The sequence below is a fragment of the Pelophylax lessonae genome (assembly GCF_965119305.1).
Source record: "Pelophylax lessonae genome assembly, chromosome: 4".
Taxonomy (NCBI): domain Eukaryota; kingdom Metazoa; phylum Chordata; class Amphibia; order Anura; family Ranidae; genus Pelophylax; species Pelophylax lessonae.
In genome coordinates, this window is record NC_138771.1 from 455,789,534 (window position 1) to 455,811,225 (window position 21,692).

Genomic DNA, 21,692 nt, shown 5'->3' on the forward strand with positions numbered 1-21,692 from the left:
CAGTCGGCAAGTGGTTAATGTTGTTAACCCATGCTGTTTGACCTGTTGGTCTAATATTCTGGTAAGGGCATCTGAGTGATCTTTCCTTTGGTGGTGGACCTATAGCACTCTTCAATTTTAAGATTATTGGTGTGGATTCACAGTGATATTGGAGAATATATATGGACTTTTATATTGACCATTTTTTAAGATTTCTCTTGTCATGTGATTTAATTTAATCATTACGCGCTACACCCCTATTGTCACATTGGTTTATTGATGATTCCAATCTTTTTGTGTAGCTGCTTTTTTATCTGTATATTAATTTTATTATTTTTTAGTCAATTGACGCTTAGCGCAGCAATTTCTATACATTTTGTACTCCCCAGCGGGTACCTGACTGGGATTCTGTTCCATACTCCTTTTAAAAAAAAAAGTCTTGGGTTTACACACTTTAACACTCCCAGTTTTCTTCGAAACATTTGTCCAGAAGAGAATCTGTCGCCCAAAAGATACTGGTGATTTAAGGCAAGGATGAAACTGTTAGCTGTAGGCAACCCATTGACTATGCTTTTCCTCCCTTTGTTGTATACGTTAATTCTAGGTAATTACATTTTCACTAATAGCAATTCAGATTAGATATAAATTCTATTACGGAGTTCACTTGCTATCGAAAAGTGGCTTTGTAGACATGGATTATGAGCTGACATTAGTTTTCTCTTTATTCTGGTTCTAACACAGGAAATGGATCAAGTGAATGTTTGCAGAAAATCAAAGACTATGAGCAAGAAATCAGAAAGCTCATTCAGTCCCACCATGAGGAGAAGATGTCCATGGAGGAGGCCAACAAGAAGAAGCTGGAGGAGCAAGAACAGGAGCTGAGGGAAAAGGTCAGTTGTAAAATTAGATGAAGTATTATTCCTCTACAGGAGCAATAGTGCTAGGTAAACGCTGCAGTAACACTTTAGCGAGAAACTTTGATTTGGCTGACAATAGATGGACTGCAATGTTCCTTAATGTGAACAAGGAACCTGGCAAATGTAAGCCTATAGTCTTCTCACTAGCTTTATTAAAAGCAATTGCAATATTCTTGGTTGCTTTGGGCTTCAGTAGTATCAGAATTCTTGCACATTATCTAAATGTCCAGAACATTTATAGTGACCTGCCCCTTACAGGGACATTCCATTCCAAAACCATAATCAATAAATATACAGTTGATGCAGTGACCCCCCCACCCCCCTCTACACACACATACACGCCACCCCCTGTAACAGCCTCCATATGGTTTTGGGGTGTATCTGTATGAATTTGTGCCCAATCAGTCAAAAGAGCATTTTTTGAGGTTAGATGCTGATGTTGGACAAGAAGACCTGGCTCACAATATGCGTTCATTCCAAAGTTGTTTAGTAGGGTTGAGGTGAAGGCTCTGTGCAGGTCAATCAAAATCCTCCACAGGAGAATTTGGCTTTGTGAATAGGAGCACAGTTATGCTTAAACAGAAAGGGTCTTCCTCCCTTTCTCAAATTGTTGCCACAAGGCTGAAAGAATGCAGTAGACTAAAATGTCTTTGCAATAAAAGTACCCTTCATTGAAAAAACCTGAACCTAAAAAAGTGGGTGTCTATTTACAATAAGAGTTATAATGTATTTGTAGCGCTCACTGTAGATTTAAATAGGTTATATCCCAAGTTGCAGCAAAAGAGCCAGGCACACAGCAGTCCATTCATTCTGGCTCAATAAACAGACTAGGTGTGCCTTTTTTTGTAAATGTATTGCAAGTCGAACTTGCTTGAGGTGATCAAGTAGAACTTAGGAAGGGATCTGGGAGTAATGCAGGATACTCCAAAATGAAACAGCTGATAGAAGATACTTCTATCCTAGTAATAGTAGTCACATAAGTAGTAGTAGTGTAGCACCCTCCTAGGTAGGTGCTAGGAAAACGCATTTAGTGGCTCTTTTCTGCTTACAAGGAGAGCCTGATCTGTTAGTTTAGCCTGTCACATGTTTCCAGGTGTGATTTACTGGGTCTAAGGGAGTGTCCCCACTGGTATCCAATAAGGGAGCTTGTTGGACAGTGAAGGAAACCTAACCAGTAGCGCACCAGGGTTTATGGCTGTCTCAGTGGGTGGGCATTGTTGCAGTGCATCCTGGGATTGGCTATAAATCCGGGGGGAGCATGTGACAGGGTCTCTTTTGGTGGGAGCAAAGTCCCAGGAGGAGGTGGACGGCTGTCTCTCCTCCTGCAGGTGTGAGGAAAGTGGTTCAGGCGGTTGGCCTAGTGAACCAGGTGTGAAGCTGAGCTGCAGAGGATCCAGAGTGCTGACAGTTGGAGCTGCTGGCAGAATCATCTTGGGGAAAAACAGTATCGTGAGTACCAGGAGATCTACCTAGGAGAGGGGACCACTCCAGGGAAGTCAGGGGATCAAGGTGCTAGCTCATACAAGGAGTGCATTGGTAAAGGGGGTGCTGTGTAGTTGACCCTGAAGATTAGGAACAAAGGGGGTGCCAGGAAGGGCCCTGAAGTTGTTCTGCAGTACAGTCCAGTTTACCCCAGGATACAGTTTACCTCAGCAAGTTCATTCAGTCCTGCGTCACAGCTTGTGACAAACTGAAGCAGCGGCCTAGCCATGACTAGCGTTACTCAGCGTTAATTAGCATTTTCAAGTCGTCCCAGCCTATTGTGCATAGTGTATAAAGTTGGAGTATCCCACTCATTCCCTTCTCCTATCCAAGTTCTAAATAAAACCATAAAAACCAAAGTTACTGGACTGTTTCCTAACTGAGCTAAAACACTTGGGAAAGGTTGAACTGTCATGTCGTTGCTAATGGTAACCCAGGGGAACCCGTAACCAGCAGCTCCCAAGGGAGTAGTGCTACAGTAGCAAGCTAGAACAGTCTATATGTGAACAGCTGGAGACCGTGCAGCAAAGTGTAGAGCAAGTAATAGGAAATTGCAGTAGTCCATATTTCACGGCTGGGGACCATTAAAACTTCAGTACAAGTGAAGAGGCTCTACTCACAGGGTCCTAGAATGTACACAGCCCATGTATATGGTCCCAAGAAAGCAGTCCAGCATCCAGCCCAGTAAAGCCCAGGGCAAGCAGCCACTCAGGAATCCATCCACCATCTGGGCACACCGCCCCAGGGATTGGTTAGGCCCTACTAAATATTCAGGCTGAGTATTTGAATACTCCCGCCCTAATCTCCAGAAGTGTCTCCCAGTGTCGGGGAGGTAATCAAACTCCCAGCCTGTGGATCCTCGAGCAGACCAAACTAAACCGTTCCAGCTCCTGTAGCTACAGCAGAAGCCCAAACACTAGGGTGTTAGAGCTTCAAAATAAGTCACTTTCCACTAATACTTACACACTGTGCCCTAAACTTGGGCTATACATAGGCATAAAAACAAATCTGTTGCTTATCTCTGCTTAAAGCGGAGTTCCTGCCTCGGGGGTCAATTTTAGCTAAAAATACCCCCGGGACAGTCGGGGCTAGTACATTCCATAATGGATAGCCTCTGAACTGTCCCGGGTCGCACTTACCTGTAAGAAGAAATACTTACCTTGAAAAGTTCTTCTCCAGCGCTGCCATCTCAGGTGTGGGCAGCTGAAGCCACAGCGTCCCTCTTCATGTCCTCTTCCATGAGGTCGGAGTCCCACAATGCACTGCACCGGCCCCGCTCGTCACTTCCGGTGCAGGCGCGGCATCCCTGCACAGCTTCTGAGCATGCCCAGAAGCTGTTTAGCAGGGAATGCCGCGCCTGCATGAGAAGTGACGAGCGGGGCCGGTGCAGGCGCATTGACTCCTGGGAGCGATGACGTTCAGCTCCCAGGAGTCATCGCAAACCGGAAGAGACGGCGCGGGCCGCGGCCTTTAGAGGGAGATAGTGGAAGGAAGGGGAGTATATTTTCTTCTATAATAAGGTAAGTGACCCGAAAGAAAAATCGGCAGTATTTCTTTTTCAGGTTGCACTCGGAAAGCTGATGGCCCAAAATCGCTTTAAAGGACTTGATAACACAAACGCCAAGCCATGACTTCAATAGCCTCCAGAACACCTATTATTAGCAGATGCTAGAAATGCTAGCAAAGAGTTCAATAAATACTGGTGCTCTGTCCCATTCACTTTTACCTTTTATCACAGAACAACTAAATAATTACATCAGCTCATTGACCGTATGCGTTCTGTGTACTTAGTATGACTTTATAGAAAAATGCATAGAACAAGACCAACATGTTCTTTTAATGTTGCCTGCCAGTATGGAGCTTTGTTCTGCTTGGGAAAGAAACTAAACTGCAAAATGTTTGTTTTGTGAGCAACTACATTGTATAAAGAAGCCATTTGCATTGTTACCTTAATCTGAACTTTGAGTCCAGTGAGAATGGCTTCTACAGGTGCAATCTGTATACATGGAGCTGTCAGAGAGACAGTTGACAATAGAGGCTGACACTGAAAAGAGTGCTCTATTTATCTAAAATTGTTAGAACATTGGCTCTTGAAAGTGTATTTACCTTTTAAATCATATAGCAAGGCCTTTAAATCTGATCTGACTGTATTGTTCTAACTTTATGTATGTAAAGCAATATTTTTTTTCTAATTTTGGATGTATTGCTGTTTGTGTCCCCACTGGGAAGATTCATCCTCTTTGTCCGGGTGGCCATTCTCTGTTCTAGTGACAACTAGGAGGGCCTATCCCCTCACTTTGGAGAAATCTCCTTTTTCTTTCTGCTCTGTCTCTGGGAAAGCAAGTAAAAGGAAATCCCCCAGACAGGACAGAGACTGCAAAAAAAACAGAGAGAGGTCTCAAAAACATACACTATCTTTCTTCCCATGTTTCATGTTACATCCACATTTAGGGTGTAGCATGAAACATGAAAAATAGTGGATGAACCCCCTCTGCACACTACTATACCCTTTCTAGCAAACTTTGTAATAAAAATAGGGATATTTAGTTCACACGTATTACAATACATGTTTAAACTGGGCAACTGCGTCAATGTAATCCTTCTATGGCCAGTCCTACTCTGCTCTGCCACTGCAAATGCTACTATGGACACAATGCCAACATGAGGCAAACATATACATGGGGGAGAGCTACTAGGTTTAGGTCTGGCCACTGACCTGCAATACAACAGAAATCAGATATACCTGTGCTCAGATCTCAATAGCTTGTACATTCATATAATCTAGCAGGTGCTTAAGGGGTGTGACCACATGTTAATGCTTCAACCACTTGCCGACTGCCTAACGACGATTTATGTCGGCAGTCAGCCCCTCACAGGCAAAGTGACATAGTACTACGTCGCTAGCCTGTGAAGCTCTAGGGAGCGAGCGCGCGCTCACGGCCCCCCCCCCGCGCGTGTGAGCGGAGGACCCGATGTCCGCCGGTCACTCGCGATCGTTGGTTACATCGGGAGAATGGCAGGCGGCTAATGTAAACAAAGCCGCCTGTCTTTCTCCCCTGTGTAACAGCAGAGATCATACGGTCCTGCTATGTAGGACCGTAGATCTCTGCTGTTACACACACAGCCACATCCAATCACAGTTAGAAGCACGCCCCTAGGGACACACTTAACCCCTCCTTCTCCAATAAAGTTAACCCCTTCCCTGCCAGTGTAATTTTTACTGTAACAGTGCATATGTATAGCACTGATTACTGTAGTAATGTCACTGTTAGCCCCAAAAGTGTCAAAAATGTCAGTCAAGGGTCCGATCTGTCTGCCGCAATGTCGCAGTCCCGCAAAAAAAATCGCAGATCGCCGCCATTACTCGTTAAAAAAAAAAAAAAAAACAATAAAAACAACAAAAATCTTTCCCTTAGTTAGTAAACGCTATAACTTTTGCGCAAACCAATCAAAATGCGCTTTTTCCGATTGATTTTTTTTTTTTTTTACCAAAAATATGTAGCAGAAAACAAATTGGCCTAAAATGTTAAAAAATTTAGATTTTTACATTTTTTTTTTTGGGGGGGGGGGGGGGATTTCATATAAAAAAATGTGAAAAATATTGTTGTTTTTGCAAAATTGTCGCTCTTTTTTTGTTTATAGCGCATGATCAAAAACTCGCACAGGTGATCAAATACCACCAAAAGAAAGCTCTATTTGTGGAAAAAAAAGTACGTCAATTTCATTTGGGTACAGTGTCGCACGACCACGCAATTGTCCGTTAAAATCATGCAGTGCCGAATCGCAAAATAGGCCCTGGTCAGGAAGGTGGTAAAATCTTCCGGGGCTTAAGTGGTTAAATACTGGATTTCTTTCCAACATAAAACATGGTCACATCCCTTAACCCCCTTTCCTCAAACTGCACTGCCCCCAGGTTCTTCTCCCTGCAGCATTCTCTTTTTTTAAATTGAATTTGGTGTGGCTGTGCATGGCTCTGTTCAGACAGCCACATTATCAATTCATAGTGATCTGTGAATAGGTCGTCTACAAGTCGCATCTGCCACTGGAAAAAATTTTATAGAGCACAAGTGCAGTGACCTGATTGCACTTGTAGACTACTCTTCATTTCGTTCTGGTTTGGGGCTGTGGGGAGAGTCAACAGGAGTCTCCACATTGTACCTGTGATCCACTGCTTGTGGTTGCAATGTTTTGTGGGCTTTTAAAGCAAAAATGTAATAAATGCATTCTTTTTTTTTTAATTAATGTGGGTACCTTTTTATTAAGTGATTGGTTTAAATTTTATTTTTAAAAATAACAATGGTTTACATTTTATTTTTAAAAATAACAAACATGTTATTCTTACCTTCTCTGCGCAATGGTTTCTTTTCCCAAGTAGCCCATCAGATTTCCTCTCTATTCATTTTCTGGGGATAACCCAAAATTTTAGATTTTCTTTTACTTTCGATGTTAACGGTAAACAGGACAAATTGAGAGGGTGAATTTTAACATCTTGACCTCCCGATTTTTACCCCGCTTCATGATCAGGCCACGGTTTGCGATACAGCATTGCGTTACTTGAACTGACAGTTGCACGGTCGTGCAACACTGTACCCAAATAAAATGTGTTGTTTTTTTTTTTTCCATAAAAAAAGCTTCATTTTGGTGGTATTTGATTACCTCCTGCGTTTTTTTTTGTTTGTTTGTGCTATAAACAGTGGTGTACACGGTGTGCTGCTTTGGGAAGACATGGATTCTAGTTCTTGCTTTGCAAGAACACCAAATCCATCCCTTTACCCCTGTCAGAGCAGTGATATGTCTTGATAGACATAGGCAGGTCACCGTTCTGTGTTCTGTACCGACGATCGGCGGGTGCCGGAGGACATACAGTGCTCGGGACCTGTAGATCGGGTTCTGCTGTGAATATTCACAACAGAAGCGGCACACGCGTGCCCCTTGCTGGCAAAAATGACTTGATCTTTAGAGATATGTAAACAACCATAGTTTAAAGTGGGGTACACACTAGTAGAAAATCTGCCAAAAATTCCTGTCCGAGGTAAAATCATATGATTTTTGGCTAGTGTGTACACAACTTTCAGCAGCCGATGCCAACATTTTCAACAAAAAAGAACGGAGGGACAAACACCAAAATTTTTATCGTCCGTCCCCTGACGACCAATTTTCTTTAATGTGTATGCAGTACGTCCGTGAAAAATCGGAAACGAAAGACCGCGCATGATCTGAAGTTGCTGACGACCCGGAAGTCTAGGAACAAATGTCCCAAAAAAAATAAAAAATCGGACGAGAAATTTCGTGAACATTTATGCACTGTCAACTAAAAACGGTTATGAACGCTGAGCAAGAGAGAGAAAAATCGGATGATATTTCGTCCGATTTCCGTCAAGTGTATACGGGCCTTAACACAGACGTGCATTCTATTTGCAATAGTGTATGTCCATCAAAAACTTCTTAATTATTTTTTTTAGTTTTGAATAGAATAAGAAGGGATTAGAATGTCTTTAGAGTTTTTACTTCTGTCCAGTGCTTTTGTTAGCAAGATCTTCCCTCACTTCCTGTCTGAAGAAACCGCTGTCACTAGGACAGGAAGTGAGGGAATATCCCCAACAGCAACATAAAGAAAGCATATGTTTTAGTAGTAGGAGGAGGGAAGGCTAGTACCTCCTTCAGGAGTTGGGGGTCTGTGCTCCTGTTAGAGATTTTTTCCCAATGCCGTATCTAATATAACCGTTGTCATGAACAGAAATGACAGACCGAGCCCAGGATAGCTGTCAAAACCCAACAAGGGTTCTAATCCTTCCCTGTTTTATCCAAAACAAAGTACATTTTGGCTGGAGATTAAATGCATTTTTACACGCAACTAGCTTAATTACCCACCTCTATCTGGATATTGAACTCTGTCATTCTTTGTATAGCAGTACCCGTACTGGTAGACGGAGGGGTAACACTAGGAGCCAGTCAGACTCTGCTACATGACCAGAAACATCCTGCCCGGAAGAGGGAGCCGAGTTAATAGCTTATCAGAGTATTGCTGCTCCTTCATTGTCCAATCACCAGGCTACAGGTGCAGAAGTGACACCACTGTATTTCTTAACAAAAGAAAGTGGTGTCACCTTCCTGTGTGTGCTATCTGTTAGAAGTGTAGGAATCAGAAAAATGGCTAGATAGATTTACAAAACATTTTACATATGTGTATTTAGCAACATAGCTGGAGTCCAGCTTTATAGGTCATGTCTGTTAACCCCCTCCTCCCCACCACCGTCCTCTAAATCTCCAAGTTTATTTAAAAAAAAAAAAAAACACAAAACCTAAACGCACTTTTATTGTGCCTAAATATCGGAGTACCTAGTCCAGCCTCTTCTGCACTGCAGTGGGTTATTCATCAGGTGCCCATCACAGTGCCTGGATGATGTGAAAACCTATCACTGGCTGTCCAGCAGTGTGATTCTTTCAAGCTCCATTAGACTGCAGTGATGTGATTATGTTTCGACGAAGGGCAACAAGGTCGGCCAGTGGCAGGCCTGGATTGCAGAGCTGGCTCACTGGTCTCTACCCTGGGAAGAAGGTCTCATGATGGCAAACTTGTGAATGGGCAAGGAGAAGGGATTGGAGGCACCACATGTGCCTGGAGATGGACTTTATTTTCTTGTCTGTTAATAGATGTCGTTCTTCTGTTACAGGGTAAACGAGATGCAGAAGCAGACTTGGAAAAACGTCTTTCAGAACAGTCTTCATGTCTAAAAGCTGAACTTGATAAAAAGTGTGAAGGTAAAACTGAAGATGTCGGGGGGGGGGGGCGGGGGTTATGGTGTTCTGAAGGATTTACAGCAGATGCCGAGTAAAAGTGTACATTTCAAGAGGAAAAACACTTTTTTTTTTTTTTTTCCCCTCATAAATGTGCATTTTTTTACCCAATGCATTCACAGTAAACTGGTCACAAACTTGGGCAAGTCATGCTATAGCTATTATGTACAAGCAATGCTTATGTTTTGTGAAATACACTCTTAACTCAAAGAAACCTTATGGGCAGTCTTACTAACCAAGTGGAGATTTGCCAATAATGTTAGGTGTCTATATCTTTGGAACCATTGATCATTTTGCCTTAAGGTCTTTATTTAAGGTATTTTTTTTGCAGGTAATATCTGTTTATGTATTTTTTTTCATCTTTTCTTCCATTTCATTTCTCAAGTTTGACAGGTTTACTGGTCCATATGATTAGCTGATGTTTAAACTGCTAGTGAACATAAAATAATTAAAGTAAAACAATGCCATACCAGTGCAAATGGAATTTTAAATGGGAGCTTCACCACCCCAGGGCTAATTTTGCTTTTTAACTCCTCCTACCTGTTTTGCTGGGTTATATGCTCTAGTAACCTACTCTCGAATCAAGCATCCTCTTGCTGTGATCCGCCACCACACACCGAGTCTTGCGCCACCATCTTATTTCCTTATTTGGTCAGGACCTGGCTGTCAAATCCAGGCCTCTAATGACGCACTGATGGGTCCGCCCTCCCCCCTAGCCGCAGACAGATTGGAGAACACTGTCACATGACCCTGAATAGATCATGTGATGGTTTTCTCCCCTCCCACCACATTTTTTTTATTTATTTATTTTTTTTGCTTGTTCCAGGGTCCCAAAGCAAGGTATATGAGATGGTATATAACACCTGTAAAGTACAAAAATGTCAACCAGAGAAATCCATTTTGTGTTGGAGAGGCTGCAATATGAAGGACACTATAAACCACTTTTATATGTGTACTGGGAAGAGGTGGAGCAACACATGGATGAGATTACGGGCATAAAAATACCCAATGACCTGTGGTGCTGTTTATTTCCCTACATAAACAAAAGTAAAAAAACTTATAAGAGTACAGTGTTGCCATTCCCTTTTGAAATGCAGCAAAACTAGTAATTCCAAAAAGACCCACAATAGGGAATGGTTTAAGAGACTTGACTGTGTGTGTGTGTGTGTGTATATATGTATGTGTGTGTGTGTGTGTATGTATATGTGTGTGTGTGTGTGTGTGTGTGTGTGTATGTATATATATATATATATATATAATGGAATATCTGAGAGGGAAGGACCAAAAACGTTTTCCGAAATTTGGGAAAGGTGGACGGACTTTAAAAAAAATTGTAAATATGTTGAGAACTGTATAGCATAGGATTTTAAGAGGGTATGGAGATGAGGGAGGAAAGCATCTGGCACAAGAGGGTGGGAGAGGGAGTGGAATATGGGGGAAAACGGTAATATGTTAAATGCTGAAGAGGTAGAAATTAAATGTTTTTTTTGTTTTTAGTAATTTTTGTATATTGAAATGTAAATTTTAAAAGAATCCAATCATTTGAAGCTGGGTCCCTGATGTCACACTGATGGGTCAGACCTCCCGCTAGCCGCATACAGATAGGAGGAGAGCACTGTCATATGACCTTGAATCGATCATGTGATGGGTTTTCTCCCCTCCCACTTTTTTTTTTTTTTTTTTTGCATGTTTCAGAATCTCTAAGCATCTGTGCTTTTTGAATGTTGAAGTGATACTTTCATTGGAAAGCAGCAGTATGGCCGTGGTTAGGTCATATACTGCTTTATGAATAGGTCTAATAATATATATAAAATATAATATATTTTTATAATGATGAATTCTAATATGTCTGTGACTGTGCCTCGGGAATCTTTTTTTGTTTTTTATACTAACAAACGTTTTTTAGAGTTCATGGGGGCATAATCATGTAATGTAGCATATATATCTATCTATATCTATTAGGGTGTAGTGTGGTTCTGTTATCCCCTTATAAAGGAAGTGAAACCTTTTGAACCTAGGGTTTCTATGTATGTGTGCACAGAGTTACTTTGAAAGGAAATGACTGTACTGTACCATATTCTTTCCCACAGAGCTGCAGAAGCACTACGATGAAGAAAAGGCATCACTCAAAGAAACGTACGAAAAGTTAACCACTTCCCTTAAGGTCTGCTGTTTCATTGCTTTTGCAGCATAATTAAAAGATGAATCCATTTGCAATGAAGTAGTGCATAACCAAAGATGACTATAAGATGGTTACAGCATCTAAATTAGTCATATAGCATTATCTCATTATAATGACCATAAAAAGTCAAGTCTTTTTGTGATAGTTTCTCAGCTACTTGTGTAAAAAATGTCCTTTTTCATAGATGCTTGTGGGAAGAATTTAAAGTGGAACTTGAAAATGTGAACTTCCGCTGATCCGCCTCCCCTGCTCATTTATCTTCTTTTTTTTTTTTTTCTGGATGTCGGTACCTACTTCTAATAGCTGCCTGCTCCCACTTCCCCAAAGTTCGCCCCGTCCCCTTCCCCGCCTGCAACCACCTGGGACATGTCAAAGGCCTCAGGACGCTGCAGGACCACACTGCAAGCACAGCGTGCCTCGTGCATGCTTAGTGGGGAGCCAGCTGTGAAACACCAGCAAATCACAGCTGGCTTCCAACATCAAAGATGATACGCCAGTATACCAAACACTGGTAAAGAGCCAGCCCAGGTGAGGACAGTGCTGGACTCCCTGGACTGGCAAGAGTCTGTTTATTAAGGGCCCATCAGTCTAGAATACTGTGCTGGAAACCCGTGGTTCTGTGCCGGTTTCCCGCACCGCATTCAAATCTCACTGCCCTTGCAATCTGCAGCGGGTGTCGGTGCAAAGTTAATGACACCCCAAATGCAGGTCGCAACCGCAGTGCATTTGCCTGCACCAGATGACATGGTACAAATGTATCATGCATTTCAGCTTCAGTGTGTTTCAAAAAGCTGTGCATGCACTGCTTTTGGTGTGGCACAAATTCAGCCCATTCAAAATTAGCGAGCTGAAATTTCACTAAACAGGACTGCATGTGAATCGCACAGGAACACACAGCACACTCCTGTTTGATTCACATAGCGTGAATGGGCCCTAAAAGTCAGCAGCTACAGTATTTGTAGCTACTGACTTATATTTTATCAGAAACAACTGAAGTTCCTCTGTAAAGAACTATAGAAGCCTTTTGTGTAGTTGCTTTGTGAATTTGTTGGCAAAAAAAAAATGTTACCACGTGTTGAGGTAGATCAGATATATTCCCATCGCATTCCTTCTTGGATAAAGGCCAGGGTATGGGGGTGCTGTAGCAACAACCAGTTGGTTACCCAGTAATCAATGTACAAGAAAGCATATGTCGCCTTCACACCATGGATCCATTTATATTTCCAGAGCTTTTAATAAAGCAATCACATGTAAGTACAATTCAGAGTTGTGCAGGGCCCTTTCGTCAGGCATGTGAAAATCACATGCTTTATTAAAAAAAAAAAAAATGGATTCCTAAAATGGATCCATGGTGTGCTGGAAACAAATACTTCCCATGTAGTTTTAAAGACGTGAGATAACATTTTTCAGGCTGTCACCCATCAGGATGAAAATACAGTAGCTGGCTTGCTTTTGAAGATGCAAGTTCATGGAGTGTCATCTTTACCTTTGTCTCACTGCTCAGTGATTCACTGTCCCAGAACAAGAATACAGCCAGTGTAGTTAGAACTGCTGACTTAACTATTTGTTCAGGTTGGAGTCTAACTATTGAAGCAAGAATAGTGATGACCGACCCAGACTATACAGCTTTGAAAACAAGTCCGCATTGACAGCTCCCATATTCCTGACAGTTTCCTTTTAGTTTCCAGTTGCTAGGAAAGAAAGCAATTTAATTATCCGGATATAGACTGGGCAGAAGGAACCGCGCACTCAGCCAAGGCTAGGCAGTTCCTAAATATTTTGCAGGACAATTTCATGGGTCAGATGGTGAATGCACCGACAAGAAACAATGCGGTACTTGACCTACTGATTACCAACAATGCAGACCTGCTCACGGATATAGAAATACGGGAAAACTTAGGGAGCAGTGACCATAGGTCAATTGGTTTCAGTATTAATCACAGTAATAGGAAACACAAGGGTAATATTAAGACGCTGAATTTCAAAAGAGCCAATTTCCCTAAACTGCGCTCACTGCTAGAAAATATAAAATGGGATAGAACCCTGGGAACAAAGAACACGGAGGAAAAATGGGAGTGCTTCAAGAGCATACTTAACAAGGGGGTGGGCCAGTGCATTCCACTGGGAAATAAATTTAAAAGAACAAAACTAAACCCTGGGTGGCTAAACTCCAACATAAAAATGTATATTAGAGCTAAAGAAAAGGCCTTCAAAAAATACAAGACTGAGGGGTCAGTGGCAGCATTTAAGCATTATAAAGAGTGTAATAAGAAATGTAAAGATGAAATCAGGGCGGCTAAAATAGAACACGAGAGACATATAGCGGAGGAGAGTAAAAAGAACCCCAAGAAGTTCTTTAAGTATATAAACAGCAAGAAAGCGAGGCCAGAACACATTGGCCCCATAAAAGATGATAAAGGAAAAATGGCCACTGAGGACAGAGAAAAGGCGGAAGTGTTAAATAATTTCTTTTCTTCAGTCTTCACAAAGGAATCGGGGGTCTACACGAACCCAGCTTGTAAGGCCGAACTAAATAATACACCTCAGGAAGTGCCGCCATGGCTAACAGAAGATAGACTTAGAGCTAAACTAGAGAAGCTTAACATAAATAAATCCCCGGGACCGGATGGCTTGCACCCGAGGGTTCTTAAAGAGCTCAGCCAGGTGATTGCCAGACCATTATTCTTGATCTTTAAGGATAGTTTACAGACGGGTATGGTGCCAGCTGATTGGAAAAAAGCCAACGTGGTACCAATATTTAAAAAGGGGCCGAGATATATCCCGGGTAACTATAGGCCGATCAGCCTAACATCTGTAGTCTGCAAAATATTGGAGGGGATGTTAAGGGACCACATACAAGACTTTAGTAATGAAAACGGTATTATAAGTATTAATCAGCACGGATTCATGAAAAATCATTCGTGCCAAACCAATCTATTAACCTTCTATGATGAAGTGAGCTGCCACCTAGATAAAGGTAAGCCTGTGGATGTGGTGTATCTGGACTTTGCAAAGGCCTTCGACACCGTTCCCCACAAACGCTTACTGTACAAACTAAGGAAGATGGGTATGGACCATAAGGTGAGTACCTGGATAGAGAACTGGCTCCAGGGGAGAGTACAGAGGGTGGTGATTAATGGGGAGTACTCGGATTGGGCGGGTGTGGAAAGTGGGGTCCCCCAGGGTTCTGTCCTGGGACCAATCCTGTTTAATTTATTCATAAATGATCTAGAGGAGGGGATATCTAGTACAATCTCAGTATTTGCGGATGATACTAAATTAGGCATGCCAATATCTTCTATGCAGGATGTGGAAACCTTGCAAGCGGACCTGAACAAAATAACGGAGTGGGCAACTACATGGCAGATGAGATTTAATGTTGAAAAATGTAAAGTAATGCACTTGGGGGCCAGAAACCAGAAAGCAAGCTCCTCGCTAGGGGGGGAACCTCTGGGTGAGTCTAGGATGGAAAAGGACTTAGGGGTACTGGTAGACAACAGGCTTGGCAGTGGCATGCAATGCCAGGCCGCAGCAAGCAAAGCCAACAGAATACTGGGATGTATAAAAAAGGGGATTCACTCCAGAAATAAAGAGATTATTCTCCCGCTCTACAAGACTCTGGTCCGGCCACATCTGGAGTATGCTGTCCAGTTCTGGGCACCGGTCCTCAGAAAGGATGTGCTGGAACTGGAGAAAGTCCAGAGAAGGGCAACAAAAATAATTAGGGGGATGGAGGACATCAGCTATGAAGAAAGACTACAAGCCCTGAACTTATTCTCTCTGGAGAAGAGACGATTGAGGGGGGATATGATATCAATGTACAAATACTGTACTGGCGACCCGAGCATAAGGAACACACTATTCAGAGAAAGGAGATACAATAAGACTCGTGGCCACTCACTAAAACTAGAGGAAAGGCGGTTTAACCTTAAAGTGCGTAAGGGGTTCTTCACTGTAAGAGCGGTAAGGATGTGGAATTCTCTTCCACAAGCAGTCGTATCAGCAGGGAGCATTGATACTTTCAAAAAACTGTTAGATGGACACCTTAAAGACCACAACATACAGGGGTATACAATGTACGGCTAAAAGCAAACACACACACACATCATAGGTTGAACTGGATGGACTGATGTCTTTTTTCAACCTCACTAACTATGTAACAATCTAGATAAAGAGTTCAGCTAGATTATACAATCTACTGTAGTTTTAAGTTGAAAAAATGTTATGGATGAGATCACATAGGTACGAAGTCAAGTTATATGCAGTGATGCGATACCTGGAAATGATAACTGATCTGGTAATATATCAGTGCTTTATTCTGTAAAGCAGGGCAAAGAGCAGTGATGATGCACTCAGAGACGTTCTGAATGGAAAGAGCGCATTCAAGTGCATAGGCCACGTATTTACATAACTGACTTTGTCCAAAGCTGGGGATTAAAGATCCAGCATACAAACAAAAAGCTATTGATTGAATAGAACCCCAGCACACATATACAGTAAACCTTTAACGCACCTGAGCTTTGGCACAACGCACACAAATGTGAACGTTGTGGTGTGCTGTATGGTCAAAAAACTGCGCAGGTTCATTTTTCCGGCATTAAAATGAATAGACTTGTTAATGAACCGTTCCTGTGGCTACTGTACTTTGCACGTTACTGTTGTTCTTTATATTTCCCTATCAAATAAGCATAGTAATCATTTAATTTGCAGGAAACTGTTGCTGAGTTAAATGGACAGTTGGCCTCCTTCCAAGAGAAAATGAAACGGGTTGAAGAGTCCGTCCTAAATCAAGACTACAAAATACACATTCAGGTATTATATTGGTACCCTTAAAGCCAGTCTTATACAGTGGATTTAAAAAGTCTACACACCCCTGTTAAAATGTCAGGTTTTTGTGATGTAAAAAAAATGAGACCAAGATAATGCATTTCAGAACTTTTTCCACCTTTTGTAATGTGATCTATAAACTGTACAATTCCATTGCAAAAAAACAAACTAAAATCTTTTAGGGGGAGTAAAAATAAAAACTAAAATAGATAAAAAATAAAATAATGTGGTTGCACACCCTCTTATAACTGGGGATGTAGCTTTGTTTGTGAGTCAGTACACACCTGTCACCATTTAAAGTGCCTCTGATTAACCCCAAATAAAGTTCAGCTGTTCTACTAGGTCTTTGCTGACCATTTCTTAGTTGCATTCTACAGCAAAAGCCATGGTCCACAGAGAGCTTCCAAAGCATGAGAGGAATCTCATTGTTAATATGTATCATTCAGGAGAGGGATACAAAAGCATTTCTAAAGCCCCGTACACACGTACCGAATGTCGGCCGAACGATCGGCCGTCTTTTGTCCGGTGCTGTCCTGTCGGCTGAAAAGTGCAAAAGACTGCACACGAATTTTGTCGGCCAACAACAGCCGACTGCAGAAGTTATGTCATGTGACGGTTAACTTTCCGTGTGTTTTTTCTTTTCTGAGCATGTCCAGTCTTGCTCATCTGCTGTTTGTCGGCCGAATTCTGTACTGACTGGCGAACAATCGGCCGTTCTGGTGACTGCCAACAAAAATTGTATAGCCTGCACACCCGATTCTGTTCGGCCGAAAAGTCGCTGTCGGTTGTCGGAAGCATCATACTAACAAGCCGACAATCGGCCGATCGTTCGGCGGCCGAATATTTACGGCCGACAATCGGTACGGGGCTTAAGACATTCGATTATATTATGGAACACAGTGAAGTCCTCAGCAAGTGGAGAAAATAAGGCACAACAGTGACATTACCAAGAACAGGACGTCCCTCCAAAATTGATGAAAATACGATAAGAAAACTGGTCAGGGAGGCTGCCAAGAGACCTACAGAAACGATAAAGGAGCTGCAGGACTATCTGGCAAGTACTGGCTGTGTGGTACATGTGACAACAATCTCCCGTATTCTTCCTATGTCTGGGCTATGAGGTAGAGTGGCCAGACGGAAGCCTTTTCTTAGAAAAAAAAACATCCAAGCCCGGATAAATTTTGTAAAAACACATCTGAAGTCTCCCAAAAGCATGTAGGAAAAGGTGTTATGGTCTAATGGAACCAAGGTTTAACTTTTTGGCCATAACTCTAAAAGATATGTTTAGCGCAAAAACAACACTGCACATCACCAAAAGAACACCATACCCACAGTGAAGCATGGTGGTGGCAGCATCATGCTTTAGTGCTGTTTTTCTTTAGCTGGAACAGGGGCCTTAGTCAAGGTAGAGGGAATTATGAATAGTTCCAAATACCAGTCAATATTGGCACAAAACTTTCAGGCTTCTGCTAGAAAGCTGAACATGAAGAAGAACTTCATCTTTCAGCATGACAACGACCCAAAGCATACATCCAAATCAACAAAGGAATGGCTTCACCAGAAGAAGATTAAAGGTTTGGAATAGCACAGCCAGAGCCCAGAGTTGAATCCAATTAAAAATCCGTGAATGATCTGAAGAGGGCTGAGCACAGGAGATGCCTCGCAATCTGACAGATTTGGAGTGTTTTTGCAAAGAACGGGCAAATGTTGCCAAGTCCAGAGGTGCAATGCTGATAGACTCATACCTACAAAGAGTCCTGTAATAAAATCAAAAGGTGCTTCATCAAAGTTATGCAACCATATTATCCACTTTAGCCCCGGAGGATTTTCCTGCTTAATGTCCAGGCCACTTTTTGCAACTTGGCACTGCGCAAATTTAACTGACAATTGCGCAGTCATGCAATGCCGTATCCAAACGAAATTTACGTCCTATTTTTCCTGCAAACAGAGCTTTCTTTTGGTGGTATTTGATCACCTCTGCGCTTTTAATTTTTTGCGATATTAACAAAAAAAGAGTGAAAATTTTGCGAAAAAAAATTGACATTTTCTACTTTGACAGTTAAAAAAATATCCAATATATTAAATTTTTGTCATATATTTAGGCCAAAATGTATTTAGCTACATGTCTTTGACAAAAAAAATCTCAATGAGTGTATTTTTAACCGCTTTAAGACTGGAAGATTTTACCTCATTCCAGACCAGGCTATATTTTGCGATTCGGCACTGCAGTACTTTAACGGACAATTGCGCGGTCGTGCGACGCTGTATCCAAATTGAATTTATGTCCTTTTTTTCTCCACAAATAGAGCTTTCTTTTGATGGTGATTGATCACCTGTGTGATTTATTTTTTGAAAAAAAGAACGACAATTTAAAAAAAAAAAAACAATATTTTTTACATTCTGATATAGAACATTCCCAAAATCCAAATTTTTTTAACATGTTAGGCCAATTTGTTTTCTACTACATATTTTTGGTAAAAAAAAATCACAATAAGCTTGATTTGATTGGTTTGCGCAAAAATTATTGCGTTTACTAACTACGGAAATGATTTGTCATTTTTGTTTATTTTTTTTACTAGTAATGGTGGCGATCTGCGATTTTTTTTTTTTTTTTTTTTTTTTTTTTCTTTTGCGGGACTGCGACATTGCGTCAGACAGATCGGACCTCTAACTGACATTTTTGACACTGGGGGTACCAGTGACATTAATACAGTAATCAGTGCTATAAATATGCACTGTTACTGTAATGACACTGGCAGGGAAGGGGTTAACACTGTTGATGATCAACGGGTTAAATGTATGCCTCATGATTACTTGTGTGGGGGGAGGGGGTTGTGTGACAGAGACACAGATCACAGGTTCAGCAATGCTGAATCTTGCAATCTGTCACTGTCTGTCACAGAGGAGATCCGCCCGCTTTGTTTACACAAGCGGGCGGATTTCCTCACTCGATCCCCGACGATCAGGGAAGAGCGGCGGTGATCACCGCCTCTCCTCCCCTGGCCCGACTCCCGCTTTGTCTGAATACAGCGGGAGCGAGCCTCAGAGGGGAGAATCTGGTGACGTAGGTCTACGTCGTCAGACCTTAACGAGCCACTTTGCCGCAGTACTGTCAATGTGAGCAGTAGGCAAGTGGTTATTTTATTATTTTACTTCCCTCCTCCTAAAAGATTTCAGTTTTGTTGTTCAACTGAGTTGTACAGTTTATAGGTCACATTAAAGGTGGAAAAAGTTCTGAAATTATTTATCTTTGTCTTATTTATTTACATCACAAAAACCTGACATTTATATCCACTGTAAATGTATATTTGGTGCCTATAGCAATACATAAAATACGGCATTTTATAACCAGAACATTAACAATGTTTTTTTATTATTATATAGATTTATATTTATATACCAACAGGTTGCATAGTGCTTTACAACATGAGGGCAGACCGTACGGTAACAATACTATTTAATACAAGTTAAATCAGAGGGCCCTGCTTGTTAGAGCTTGCAATCTAAAAGTAAAAAAATGCATTTGGTTGATGGGTAACTCAGTCAGTTTTTCTCAGATAGTTTGATATGCAATGCCAGAATTGTTGAGATTTTACATAATCTTATAGAAAATTCCTTACACTACCTATTCTTTGCTCCTGTAAGGTTCCCTGCTTTTTCCCCATGTATTGTATTTTTTTTAAAACCGCTTTGTGAGGCTATTAGTCTTTGCATAGCTGCCAGTAGGTTGTATCACAGGCTGCCTTTTTGTATCTCTCATCTATTCCAGTGTTAAGATAGCTCCCACAGCACCTAGAAATGCCTGTGCATACCCGCGGAAGCCTAAAGACTAAAGCCCCGTACACACGTACCGATCGTCGGCCGAACAATCGGCCGTCTTTTGTCCAGGGTTGTCGTGCCTGTTGAAAACTGCAAAAGACTGCACACGAATTTTGTCGGCCAACAACAGCCGACTGCAGAAGTGATGTCATGTGATGGTTAACTTTCCTTGTCTTTTTTCTTTTCTGAGCATGCCCAGTCTTGCTAATCTGCTGTCTGTTGGCCGAAATCTGTACTGACTGGCGAACAATCGGCCGTTCTGGTGTTGGCCAACAAAAATTTTAATGCCTGCACGACAGGTTCTGTTCGGCCGAAAATGCGCTGTCGGAAGCATCATACTAACAAGCCTACAATCGGCCGATCGGTCGTCGGCCGAATATTTATCGGTACGTGTGTACGGGGCTTTAGTTTTACCTTTTGGAGCATGTTGTACATTGCACCTGTATTTACAGCACTTGCAATCCCACCTCCCTGTGACCGGGTTCTTCTCCCCACACCTGCTTCGCCTGTATAGTCGCATAATTCATTCACCGGAATCTGCAAATGAGAAAAACTACAAGTCCCATCTGCCACCATTGCAGATGGCTTCTATTTCTCAATGAACTTCAAGGGTGCTGATGAGTGTGCTCGTAGTTCATTCAAAGCCCTGCAAACTGACAGCGGTATGGGAAGACAGCTGAAGGACATGTCTGCAGAAGCCAACCAATGCCAAGACAGTGGACCAGTACCACTGGTCAACAAGTCCCTACTTAAAGTGTTCCTATAGCTAAGTGGAAGATTGTAAAGTGTCACCTCCATAAAAAAATAAAAAAATAAAATGCTGCATGGATATGAAGTCATTGAGCCCCGGTTCACTCTTATGCAAATTCTATGCAGATCAGATTGTGGAAAGTCAAGCGAGCTGCTATGTGCGTTTACAGAGATAATAGCGAGCAAAGCTGCTGCCACTATTCACAAACAAATTCTGCACTTTGAAAGGATGTAGAGAAGAAAGGGCTGCAGATAGGCAGTTATAACTTATGTAGGAGGATTTGTTTCATCTGTGTATCACCTGAAGCCAGTCACTTCACTGCAAGTTTAAATTACATAAAATGGTATTGATACAGGACCTGATTGGTCCACATGCTGTAGCGCTGCCCCACGTTACACAGATATTGGGAGACAGTTATAAACTTGAATAATCCAATTATTTCAAACTACCCTTGTAACTGACCCCAAACAACGTGTGTTGGATATACTGATTGATGTAGTAGTGCCGGATGCGTTCACTAGGGTGTCCAGAATGCTGTTCCAAGCATGCAAAATCCTACGATTGCACTAGAAGAGTACTTCCTCTCCCGCCCCCAAAAAATGCATAGACCACATGGGGGTTCCTTTCCGGTATGAGCGTGGCATCGGGGATGCCTCGCTAAGTTTGACGAGGTTTGGGGGGGGGGGTGGCTGGATATCCCTGGACTAGCACCAGTGGAACTTGTTTTTAATAGACTGCTGGGATGATCTTTGATTTATCCTGTTATGTTTCTATTACAAAAGGCTAGCCAAATTCATATGGGTGACTGCATGCATTTGTTTGACCTTAGGAATATAGCGTTGATAGGATGTCGTGCTTCTTCAAACCGGTATTGGGTCTAACAAAACCTCATGCTAACTCTTCTGTTATTCTCCGCTATGGTGTGGTACTGCTGTAA

The 21,692-nt window shown here is 41.9% G+C and overlaps 1 protein-coding gene across 2 annotated transcripts in view; it reads left to right on the plus strand.

Annotated features, from left to right (window-relative positions):
• Positions 1-21,692, plus strand: part of CCDC69 (coiled-coil domain containing 69) — a 131,718-nt gene that overhangs the window by 54,843 nt on the left and 55,183 nt on the right. For both annotated transcript variants that reach the window (XM_082252922.1, XM_082252921.1), the window contains exons 3-6: positions 721-869; positions 9,053-9,140; positions 11,267-11,340; positions 16,069-16,170. In XM_082252922.1, the coding sequence (XP_082109048.1) occupies positions 721-869; positions 9,053-9,140; positions 11,267-11,340; positions 16,069-16,170 (413 nt within the window). The remainder of the gene's footprint in view (positions 1-720; positions 870-9,052; positions 9,141-11,266; positions 11,341-16,068; positions 16,171-21,692) is intronic.